At 47.1% G+C, this 12658-nt stretch overlaps 1 protein-coding gene across 1 annotated transcript; it reads left to right on the top strand.

Annotated features, from left to right (window-relative positions):
- The first annotated feature begins 2447 nt into the window (after nucleotides 1-2447).
- On the top strand, nucleotides 2448-12320 carry LOC122365736 (protein ST7 homolog). The gene is given in 11 exon segments (XM_043337208.1): nucleotides 2448-2529; nucleotides 2733-2774; nucleotides 2777-2811; nucleotides 6058-6241; nucleotides 8109-8279; nucleotides 8733-8966; nucleotides 9305-9402; nucleotides 9678-9868; nucleotides 10202-10548; nucleotides 10817-10956; nucleotides 11260-12320. Coding segments are annotated over 11 exon segments (1620 nt in total). The 3' UTR covers nucleotides 11356-12320.
- The last annotated feature ends 338 nt before the right edge of the window (nucleotides 12321-12658 follow it).

The following is a 12658-nucleotide window of genomic DNA, read 5'->3' as shown; positions in this document are numbered from 1 at the left end:
CATCATACAGTAGGTGCCGTAGAGAGTATCAACATAGTACCAATATGTTAAATAGTTTTAAATACTTTTTCGCGAATTGTGCACTTCTGGCACCAGTTTTAAAAAGAAAATGAAAAATAATAATGTCAAAATGAAAAACAACGATATCTTCATATTTCACGAAGGTGGCCCTTTTCCTTTAAAGAAAATTGTTAAAAGAATTAATTTAATTACAATAAACAAAAATATTTAATTCTAAAATAATAACTTAACTACAATTAGAAAAACCATAAACAAATTAATAAAAATAATGACATTTTTAAAGCACGGTACTGCTTACATTTCTTGGCGCGTCTGTTTCAATCCGCCATATTTGCCAATCACGGTTTGACCTTGCGTTGTAACTCTGCGATTTAGAGCCGCCAGTTAATTATGCACCGGCTGAGTGTAGGTCTTGTGTGGTTAAAAAACATTCTTATGCCTTATTTTTTCATTTGAATGCTAAAATGCATTGAAAAGATGAAGTTGTCTGATTTTATGACCATATATGGTCATCGCCCCGCCCACTCCAGCCGCTGATTGGCTAATCCAATTTTTGTTTGGCTCCTCGTAGTTTCCCCAACTGAGCATAGAGCCTTGGGGTACTCCTAGCTTAATAGTTTGAAAAGAGGGTCTAGTACTCTTAAATTCTAAGCATTGATGTCTGTTTGTGAGGCATGATTTGATACAGCCAAAATCCCTACCTAAATGGTGTTTTTCAGTGAGTTTAAACTAATACCACCAGAGGTGTGTTGACAGATGAATGATTACACCAGAGTCAGCTTAGTTTATCTCTGATTCGATAAAGACTGAATAAGGATTTTCATTTGTCAAATTTCAAATCAGCTATGGCATTTTACCAATTGTAATAATTTTTCTCTTTCTTCCAGCCTCCATTGGTGATTTATTTCATTGGTACTTTAATGCTGGCAAATAAGTACCTATGTACCTAGTTGGAGTTGATTAACATATTGATCATGTGAGGTAGAAGGTGCAACCAGATGATAGGGAAAGGAGATGAGAGGGATTATTAATGTTAGGGGAAGACAGTTTTTTGTGAATGGTGCTGAATTAGGTGATGCCACATTCAACCATAACATTAGAGTGTAAAACATTTAATTTTTCCTCAATTATTGCTATTCTTGGCATCTCATGACTTTTTTTACATGTAGCCACATATATGATGTTTATATTAAAATTAGCAATTTGTTTTTGTTTTAAAACATGTTTTGTTTTGAAGATTTTTGAATTTTGGAGTCAAGACAGGAGCCTGCTAGATGACCATTGGTCATTGGGCTGCCTATCCTATTTCTAAGGCCTTGGGATGGGATTGGGGAAAGGTTGCAGGAAACCAAACAGCTATCTGTACCAGTACCCCACCAATCAACATTCCACTACCTATCTGTAGTAGTTTGAACAAAGGTCATATTGTATAAGCCAGATTATTTTGTGTAATCATATTGTATGAGCCAGGTGATACAGAATGTACTAAATGCTGGCCTCTTACTATTATAAACATTAGTTATAAGTAGGTAGTTTGTGTATGATTTCAATACTGATGTGACACAAATGGGTCATTGATGGTGATGTGTCATAATCTTTCTTCCTGTCCTGCTTGACCATGGTATTGTTTTTTCAGCAATGTAAAGAAGACCAAGGATTGGGAATGAACATGGGTAAGTGCTCATCCTATAGTATAAAGTAGTTTTCTGAAGCATTGCTTTGCATACCTACTGCTGCAATGCAGTAAATGTGAAATTTTTGAGTGGATAATATTTATTCCTTATAGGAGCTCAGGTATTTTGGACATTTGATGGAAGTCCTTTGCCTCAAACCCATGGTGTTTTCTAACTCCCTTATTTCATTTAGACAGCACTCATCAGAATAGAGAGGTATAAATTCATGTCAAATAAAAATTGTAAGATGTCTTAATTGCTCTATTATCTTTGGGATATGTGTTAGTCACATTGGGTGTCTGGGACTTGTGTCTTTTTCCTAAAGTACCTATGAAAGTAATAGTTAAGCTGCCAATGATATTCAATCAGCAAGTCATAAATGAAAGGCTTCTCTCCTACCTGCAAAAAGTAGAATGCAATACAAGAAAAGTGCTTAGAGTTCTTTCTTTACCGCGGTATATCGACGAACGATAAATCTGATCCTACTTGACTGAGCCCCAATGAAGCCCCACATGTCATGCTTGTCACTGAAGTTATATGTTGTGAGTCTTCTGTGTCAGAATACTGTACCTTGCTTGTTACTATCCAGTCTTCATCGTACTTTCAGCGCTACTGTCTCGTCTACCATTGCGTGCGTTCCTTTCGCGGCCGTCCTGATCCTTCCTAGAAGTAACCAACACCATCCTTCTCCCTACCCGGCCCCCGGTGGATATCGTGCATCCCCTTCCCAGTGTGAGTCGGAGGTCTGTGATGATGTTAACACTGGAGATACTCAGACCCGCGCTGCAGGTGTTCGGTCGGCTCCTCGACTGCGTGAATCAGCTCGCGGCGCACGGTCGGTCCGGTGTGGAGGAAGTGGTGTGAGCTCTGCTTTAGCTTCTTCTCTCGATGTGTTGTGCTGCGTTTATATGAAGTGAATCTGCGCGGGCTGTATTGTGCCCAACGCTCAAGAGAGCCAAGGCCTGGTCTGTTTTCTCGGTTTTCTGGGCCTATTACCCTCTTGTGATGATCTCTGACGCCCGTTGTGTTCCGTTTCAGCGAATAGTTTGAGCACGCTCAGTCCCAAGTTTTACGTGGCCCTCACGGCACGTCTTCGCTGATCTCGGGACTGATACTGGTAAGCGTGGATGGCATAGGTGTAGCAACGTATCTCTTTGGTGAAGGATACCTTTCACCAAAGTTTCAGATTGGTGAACGATCCTTCACCAATCTTGGACAATGCAAGGGCGGGTCTTCACCTACCTATGCTTAGAACTACTGGATTCGACGGTTGATCAAATGTCTGTTTTTTAAAGGGACCCTCCTACCTTCAAAAAAGTTAATGAATTGGCATGAAAGTGATGTCCCTTGGCTCAGAAAGAGCGAAAACGAATATCTACCAAATTTCACCGAAAATATTCACTGGTTTTCAAGATATTAGGCGTTTACTTTTGTTTACTTTTTGGGATCTCCCCTGTTACTAGCGACTTTATTTGGAAGCAATAATTTGGCAGCCTTAAAGTGCGGCAGACGTTGCGCGCAAAGCAGCGTATACCACCACGTGTTAACGATGGTTTTAGTCTAAGATTTAAAAATCGTTAGATCTCCGCTGACGTCACAAATTCTAAGGGGGCAATGCATTAGCCCCTTAGAATCCGAAAACTGCAAGTTTGAAATTCCATATCTTCGAATTAAAGCATTTTTCGATGTTGTGAGTGCCCAAACCGGTATTTGCAGGCCATGGCCACCAATTTGGCTATCTCAACTCAAAATGTTAAGGTGGGAGTGTCCCTTTAACCCGCGCCCGGCTGGGGTCCTGGATTTCCACGCCCTGCTGGGGGGGGGGGTGTTGAACCCCCCTTCTAACTCGGCTCCTGGGCCACGTAGCGATACGCGGAAGGCGGCGTTCGAAAGAGCGCCAAAAATAATGACGAAATCACTTTGGTCACTTTTTGGTCAGGTCAAAGGTCAGGTCACCAGAGGTCATTGAAGGCAAAATTTCGCCTATTTCCAGGTCGAATGTCGACAATTTCCAAGAAGCCAACGCATAGCTCGGGAAGCAATAGAGCTACAGCGCCACGAAAAAGCGCATTCGATAGCCCTATTAACGCCCTTTCTGAGTAATTCGCTCAGATTTGACCTAACGTCAACGGTTTTGCCTGCAGGGGGCAAAAACTGCCAAAATAGACGATTTTTCGGGAACAGTTTTTCTGCAATAACTTTTGACTCAAGCCTTGCACGAGCTTTCTTTTACCGACATCGTGTTCCTCTTGTCAAGACGCATCGAATGAACTATAATTTGACATTGAAAGTTCAACTTTTCATGTCAAAATTTGACCTCTGGTCAAGGTCATGATTTGACCGGACATTGTCATGTTGCATATTAGTGGATCTGTATCGTTGAGCTGAACATATAGGTATAAGGCGTTTTCATCGCTCTAGCATGCCTCTTTCAAAAGTTAGTCGCAAAAAACTGTTAGATACCATTCGTGACCTGAGATGACCTCAGGGGCATAAACAGGGGTCACGGGCCGTTTTCATGTTCAGTGTGCCAAAGTTACTTGTAATTTAGTGTTTGAGAGTGCTTAGAATGACTTTCGTCCGAAAAAGACGGTTTTGAATTTTCTCCCATTGACTTATAATACCTAGAGGTCGCAAAATTGACCCGACCTTAGGTCACCGATATGAAAATTCCGAATTTTGTACATACTGTTGCACTTATCATTTGCTGAAAGCTTCAAAGCGATCCGTCACTTGGTGTCTATGGCATACATTGAAACATTTTATGATGTGTTTATGAGGTGAGGTCACTTGTAGCGACCTGGTGACCTGACCTTGAAGGACCCTGGTCTGAAATTTTCACAAAATGTATAACATTGATAGGTGATAAGGTGCCGCCGTTTTTCAGATATCCGCGAAAAACCACAGGGGGGGGGGGGGGTGGGTGGGTGTTCAAAAACCTCCCCCCCCCCTCCCCAGGGCGCGGGTTAACACACTTTGACCATTTGCCCCAGTAGTCAAAATTCCTTAGCCGAGGCCCTGATTTACATCTTGCTGTCATGGCAAGATGCACAATTCAATTTTAGGCAGGCAATGAAAATTTGACGTTAATGGGATGATAAGGGCGTAAGATATCTTCGAAAAACAGGGGTTGGCGAAATTCGCCCCCCCCCCCTTGCACTGTGCGTGTTGGTTGGCACGGTCCTGTCCCTTTTCATAAGGTTCAGGTGGCATCCTTCACCAATATTTTTGGCGCTCCTACACCCATGGTGGATGGTGGGTTTGCAGTGCAGGCTTGATGATGTGGAGAGCTTTGTTTGTGTCTCTGGTGCTAAGGGAAAAGACGTATTGCTGTAGTACGTTGTAAGGGGAAGTCTGGTGCAGTATGTAGTGGATGGTGGAGAGTCCCTGGTTCTTTGGACCTTGGTGACCCTCTCTTTTGGTGGGGCGGGCTCATGTCCGGTACAGCGAGAGGAGAGCTCTAGCTTAGCAGAGGTATGGTGGAGGGTGAGAAAGAGTATGGTGAAAGGACAGAGTGATAAATCAAAAGGCTTGATAGTGCACTGGACCTCTAGTCGAGCCGCTAAGGTCGAGTGGGGAGGCAGTCTGTGGAATGTCATCACGTGATACCACCGTGCCGCCCGCTCCGGTGCATTGGCGCGAGCCCAAGTCCCGGAATGTGTATAATATGCATGAAGTGTCTGTTTATGCTTGAATGGATCCTGCCAGCTATCAACTGCAGACAGCACTGTATTGCTGATCGTTGGTAGTTGGTACATTTATGCTATTACTATCGCCGGGATCGCCTTTGTTACTCGGTTCTCACTTCCCGCTAAGCTGCTCAAACATTTGTTGCATTGAGGTCACGGGTATTTTTTATGTCGATAATATTGTTCGACAAATGGACAGACCTTTTTTTGGATTTATAAACCTTGCTGACATCTGCCACCTTTTTTTCTGACATATGACGATTGACGATGGATGGTGGGTGGGCACTGGGCATTGTTGGTGATTGTAAATACATTATTTGCGTCGCCTTGACAACGAATGTAACATAACAGTTGTAAATGCTCTATCCCACACCCACATGCTCACATCCACACACAGAGATGCTTCTGCGACGCTGTCGGTTTACTAATGCATCGTTTTCACTTTGTTGATTCGTTCTCATCTAGCACTGACTGAACAATTACTCGGCGACTTTGATTACGGCTGCCGTCATCTCCGCATATTTTGCCGTACCGCCGTCGTTATTACGATATCTTAGGTACAGTTTCCTGGAGTGTTCTATGGTGTTATGGTGTGGCTACTGGCTGCTGTTACACCTAAGAACTTCTTACTTAACCTGCTTGCTTCTGACCGCCGCTCCCGCTGTGTCCGACAGATATTCGAGTGGTGGTACTTCCGCAAGTACGGCACCTCGTTCATCGAGCAGGTGTCGCTGACACACCTGAGTCCGTGGCTGGGCGGCGGGGACCCGGCGACTGAGGGCGCCACCGCAGGGGCAAACGGCTCGGACGGCTCAGACAACGGCAGCAACAACGGAGATGGACAGTCGCAGACGCCAGGTGTGTACCTGGGTAGGGAGGTGAGGGTGTAGGGACAGGGAGGAGACTAGAGGATGAGGGAGAGACTAGGGAGGGAGGCTCAGACAATGGGAGCAACACCGGAGATGGGCATTCGCAGAGACCAGGTACGTATGGAAAGGAAAGGGAGGGATGGAGTGTTGGTAGGGAGGGGATGATCGGACAACTGCAGAAATAACGGAGATGGACAGTCACAGACGCCAGGTGCGTACTTACTGGCGAGGAGAGGGAGGTATGGAAAAGTGGAGGTAGGGAGGGAAGGAAGAGGAGGCTCAGACGACGGCAGCAATACCGGGGATGCGCACACAGGGAGGGAAACGATAGGGGCTGGTGTGAACTAACTTTCCGTAATTGAAACATGAAACAGAACAGGCGCTTGGTGTGGATACAGGCACTGGGGCAGACGTAGGGGCTAGGGAAACGACGGGATATCGTGGAAACGACGGGATATCGTGGAAACGACGGGATATCGTTAAATGATTGCGTAGTAGGTATAATGCGTGGAATACAAGCAGCAGTGTGCACAAAGTTGACGTCTGTGGCCTCCGCTGTTCTTGCTCCCGCCTAAATCCACGTTTTACAGAAGCCTTCAAAGTGTTGCCGATGACTGATCCATGGTAGTTCTCCCCACTGCTCGACGTGGACCTGTGTATCTCGTATAATCACTCTCTCCCTCCCCCCGTCGAGCCTTCCTCCTCCTCTCTTTGCTTCCATCCCTGTCTCTTTCCTCCCGTCCCCGCGGCTGCGAGCGTCGCGGACCCGGATACCGCAGCTGATTGGTCGCCGAATGAAACCGCCGATGATAGAGGCACGTTTCGTATCCTGTTTCCGGGGCGTACGGATATAGCAGAACTATGCAGGATGTACGGACAGTGTGTCCTGAAGTGTTCGGTGCAGTAATGGTGTGGATACTGGAGAGTGTTCTTTTCGTTCGCCACTTCTTGGGTGTTCTCATTTCATTCCTATGTTGAGATAGCATTTAATTGTTAGCTGTCAATAATCTTGTTTGGTGTAAGTGTACGTTGGGCTCGTGCTCCACACCTCATTGAAGTAGTAGTATTTTTATCTTCGCCTTTTTATAAGGATTTATTTTTCATTTAACTGTGCTACCTAATCCTTTTTTATATATCCCCACTTAGTTCCAAGGAGAAATGCAGATCACTTAAAGACAGCAATTTAGTCAGTACCTTGAAGTCATTCATTTTCGAATTCAGCGAGATTTCCGTCCTTTACTTCCATTGCAAAATCCGTACTGGTGATTAGTTTTTTAGCAATCACTCCGTTCTGGTAGATTTATTGCTTGATTGTTAGGAACTTTAGCCACTCAAGTGCCTTTCGACCAAAAAAGCATCACTCGCCTGATATGATGAGCGGCTTGACCGCCTGACGATTGGCATTTGGAGTGTTTATTTCAGCTAATTTACTGCATGACTAGTGAGTCAAGTACCATTAATACAGTATCGGCGTTTTTGTTGTAAGGACCAGAGGCTCTGGATGGATTTTTATGAGCAAACTCATCAGCTAAACAAACCAAACAAGCCATAGCGCGTGTCCGTTATCTATCGCACCATTTCGCCATGCCACTTCAGCGCCAGCCGTATTTCATCTCAGATGGTTTCATTATTCTATAAGTGGAACTCGTCTCGCATTCTGCTTTTTGTCGAGTCGTAAAGTCAGTACTATGTCTGAGTAAGCCGTTGTTGCTAAGAGCAGTTTTATTGTGTTATTGACTTTGTTAGTTATCCGTACGATATCGCACTATCTTAGAATGATTAAATAGTATTTACCGCCTGTTCGTTGTTCGTGATGCGCAGATACTAAGTTCCTTATAATGACGGACTTTTTTCAGAATGTAAAATGTGGAGGAATCCGTTGAACTTGTTTCGCGGCGCCGAGTACCAGCGGTTTCAGGCGGCCCGAAACCGAGAACCACTGACGTACTACGATATGAACCTGTCGGCTCAGGATCACCAGACTTTCTTCACGTGTGACGCCGACTCGGGGAAGCCCGAGTATGAAAGTGAGTGGACAGAGGCGATCGCGGTCTGTTGGTTTCAATGAATGTGAAGCACGAATTGAGTAAAGGTTGCAAACTTGCAACATCTTGTGAGGTGTTATTGTGAAAGACAAGTACCAACAACACGCGTTGTTGTATTCAGTGCAGCACCCAAATCTTGAATTTCTCCCGCACTGTAAATCAGTACGACCCTGCTGACTTACCACTAGGAGTATCAATAGCGGCACTTTTGATTGCTTACCGCTATGCTGTTTGCTTTCGTTGAAGGCCGCACCACGAGATTACGCAATGTTTGAGAGACAAGCACCTTGTTGAATATCATATTGGTCTAAAATCACGAAGGGTGTTTACTGTTTATTGTTTGGCCCACCAGTATTCTCATAAGAGCTTCAAACTAAACTACTCGCTCCGCTGTCGTCTGAACCACCACTTACCCCTTCCATCACCCTCCGACAGTCATGCAGACGGCGTGGCGAGAGCGTAACCCGGAGGCGCGTATCCGGCTGGCCAAGGAAGCTCTGGAGAAGAGCAGTGACTGCGCGGCCGCCTATATCCTACTGGCTGAGGAGGAGGGCACGACTATCCTGGAGGTGGAGCGTATCCTCAAACAGGCACTGCGCGTGGCCGAGGCTAACTTCCGCAAAACGGTCATCTATCGCGACAGCAACTCGCCACAGGAGAGTCTGCACAGTAAGTTGACGAGTGTGTGGGCTGGCTGGCTGGGCTTGGTGATCCTGATGGGTGGCTTTGGAGCGGTGAAAAGGGAATGACAATGAAGCACCGTCTGCTGGAATGTCTCCGTGGTAACTGGTAAACAAATAATTACTGGAAAGGAGTGGTGGCTGAAGACATTGACGCGAAAATGATGATGTTACTCATTAAGTTTGTTCATTCTTTGTTACTCGCACCTGACTACTGACTAACTCACAAAGCCATTTGGTAGTAAAGCTAAACGAGATCTGTGACCGTTCAGTGGCCAGCCATTTATAGCCTGTCGCAGCGTTGTGACGCCGTTCTCCCTGCCCCAGGACGCGACATGAACGTGCTGATCTACGTGAAGCGGCGGGTTGCCATGTGCACCCGCCGGCTCGGCCGGCTCAAGGAGGCCATCAAAATGTTCAGAGACGTGAGTGACCGCACACCAGCTTCCCTTCACCTTGCCACATGTGTGGTGGTGATTCTGTGTCGTTTTTCCCCAGTCCCTGCCCTAGGTGTGAGACGGTGGTGGACAGATTTGAAGCTTCAAAATCTACACAATTGGTCTTATTTTGTTCATGTTATAATAATTAATCGATTGCTGACACGGGTTTCGCGTAGTTTTGTACGTAGGAGCTAAAAATTGATAGCCCTGTCATGAATCAGACTTTCCCTCTCTTTGACATTCTCTCCTTTCCCGTACAGCTCCTGAAGGAGTCGCCTCCGTGGATGTCGGTGCTGAACATGCACGAGAACCTGCTGGAGGCGCTGCTGGAGGCGCAGGCGTACGTGGACGCGCAGGCGGTGCTGGCGCGCTACGACGACATCAGCCTGCCCAAGTCGGCCACTATCTGCTACACGGCCGCGCTGCTCAAAGCCAGGGCCGTGGCGGACAAGTAGGTGGATGGGACTAGAGTGGGCGGGCTCTTTAAGTGAAAAATTTGTGAAAAAATATTGCTGGGTCTGCTCACTGCTGTGGGTTTGCCGAATGAAGACGGTTGGGAAAGCGTATTTTTCATATTATTTTTACAAAAACGATATTTTTTAGTTTTTTTTTGTCATTGCCGACAAAAAAAGTTGTGCTACAGTTGTTTCCTCCGTGAACAATGCTTATGTTGCAATGCCTATGTTGACCCATCACCCTCCGTTTTATCTAGTATTGCCGGATGAGCTGACTGCCGAGCTCGATCCGTGGTGACGTGACGCTCAACATCTGCTCCCTCGGACAGGTTCTCTCCGGACGTGGCGACCAAGCGCGGTCTGACGGCCGCCGAGCTGGCCGCCGTGGAGGCCATCCACCGGGCCGTCGAGTTCAACCCGCACGTGCCCAAGTACCTGCTGGAGATGAAGCCGCTCATCCTACCCACCGAGCACATCCTGAAGCGCGGTGACAGCGAGGCCATCGCCTACTCCTTCTTCCACCTGCCGCACTGGAAGCGGGTGGACGGGGCGCTGAACCTGCTCCACTGCACGTGGGAGGGCACGTTCCGTATGATCCCCTACCCGCTGGAGAAGGGACACCTGTTCTTCCCCTACCCCAACAGCACCGAGTTCGCCGACAGGGAGCTGCTGCCCTGTGAGTACAAAGATGAGGTGTGCTCATGGCTGTTAATGTCTGGTTGGCTGAGGCTTTTTAGCATCAATTATATTGATAAAATGTATAACTTAAAGTTCACTTGGTTATTTTATTCATTAACGTAAGTGGTTGAAGAGAGAAAATTGTTGCAGTACATTGTACAGCTAGCCTGAGCTCCAGATGGAAGCCCATCCGTTTCTGTATAATTCATTCTCCTGGGGAGTTCCTACTGAGCTGTCTCACTCGCACACCCCTCGTTTTGCTTCAGCGTTCCACGAGGTGAGCGTGTACCCGAAGAAGGAGCTGCCGTTTTTCATCCTGTTCACGGGCGCGCTGTGCTCCTGCACGGCTATCCTGGCGCTGCTTACCCACCAGTACCCGGAGCCCATGGGCATCGTCGCCAAAACGGTCAGTGACGTTCCGTGCATTGTTTTACGTGACTATTGACCATGATTGCCCGTGATCCATCCATGGTCAAGGTCCGGTCTGTGGTGGTGGTCATTGCCGGGGCCTGTGTTTGGAGACCCATCTTTTGTTCAAGCTTTTGTGTTGTGTTCGGTGAAAACGTGCTCGTGTTTTGTGCTGTTATTCATTGTTTTGAGTTCTCCATTGCTGCTCTCGTCTTCTTTTTTTACTGCCTTTATGTATCCCGTTCTTATGTGGACTTGCGTTCCGCAGGCATTGTTTCAGGCTGTTCTCTCTTGCCGACAGATTCTCAGCTGGTCGTACATGCCGATCCAGTACGTGCTGGACAAGCTGGAGGCGATCCTGCCCTCCAACATCCTCCACCAGCTGTCGCGCGTCTGAGGAAGCCGAGCTCGTCAACCGGGGGCAGACCCATGGCTGTGTTCCTTTCTGAGCGGCGGACGGCCGGCCGGACCGCGGGGAGGTGAGGTTCCATCCCTCCCCGGCCCCGCCCGGTCCCCGCCGCTCTGTTGTTAAGTTATGTGACGCCCTGCTAGTGCGGGCGCATAGATACGTTTGATTTTAGAGGTATTTTGGTTTGGTTCAGCTAGTGTTTTTAGTTTGGTTTGGTTTTCACTAGATATTTTGTACTGATTTGTTTGAGATGTTTCTGTTTGGGTCTCCTCTGGACTGGTTGGCGATGTGGTGGTCCAGTGGTCGCCATCACCATTTGGCGCTCGGTGACCGGTCCTACGCCCCGGGCTGGGTCCGCGGCTAGTGTGACAGATGCCTACATCAGCCACCGACCAGCTCTCATTGGTAGCATGTGTGTGTGCATGGACGCTGCGGCCGTGCAGCCCAGCCGTGTCCCTCTTTCATCGATCCTCCCCGCTCCCTCCGTTCGGCTCTGAGGTAATGGAACGCTGCCGCCATCGGATAGATAGCGTTAGTACATTTGTATTTAGATGTGGGATCTCATATTTGGTTCCTTCAATTCCTATACCATCACAAGCAAACCTTCCTCGTCCTGTCTCTTCTGCGTTCTTGAGGTGGCTCCTGTCCAATTCTGATTATATCGTTTTCAGCTGTTGATTTGTACCAACTTGGCCATCTGGGTTGGTATAAAATCGCAATGTCACTGAATAATGGGCAAATCTAGGCTCATCAGGCGAACTCGACTGCCCGATTTTGACGTAATCTTTCGTCTCCGTCTTTGCGCTCGACCACTTGTGTTCTCTCTGGTACTTTGGTTTGTCTGCAGTGTACAACTATGGCACTCATCGTGGTGTGTGTATGTGTGTTTGGTGGAGTAAATCTGTCGTGCATTTTCAATGCGGATATAATAAATGGTGTTTCTGATAACTTAATTTACTGTGTTTTGGAATGGACTTCTGAGAATCTGGCATTCATTTTATCATAAATGAGAACGTCTGAGGTGTACTGACTACGATTGCGTTACCGATACTCGCTCATTCCAGATGTGACATTTCACCACTGTCACTGATGGCCAGCTGTCGCTGCTGTTCTCTCCTATCTGCGTCGGCGCATCTGACGCCGCCCGTTTTGAGCGTGTCCTCTGGTCTCCTGCCGGCGATTTCATCACCGTCCTGTCACGACTGACCGTCCCTAGACCGTACAAAAACCCACCCAGGGGCGCCGGGCGCGCCGCTCTCCATCAGTTCTCGACTGTATCCCAACGGTCAGT

The sequence above is a fragment of the Amphibalanus amphitrite genome, unplaced genomic scaffold (assembly GCF_019059575.1).
Source record: "Amphibalanus amphitrite isolate SeventyFive unplaced genomic scaffold, NRLGWU_Aamphi_draft 000759F_arrow, whole genome shotgun sequence".
Lineage (NCBI taxonomy): Eukaryota > Metazoa > Arthropoda > Thecostraca > Balanomorpha > Balanidae > Amphibalanus > Amphibalanus amphitrite.
Note: the sequence above shows the minus strand (reverse complement) of the source record. Positions and strands in the feature narration are given on the sequence as shown.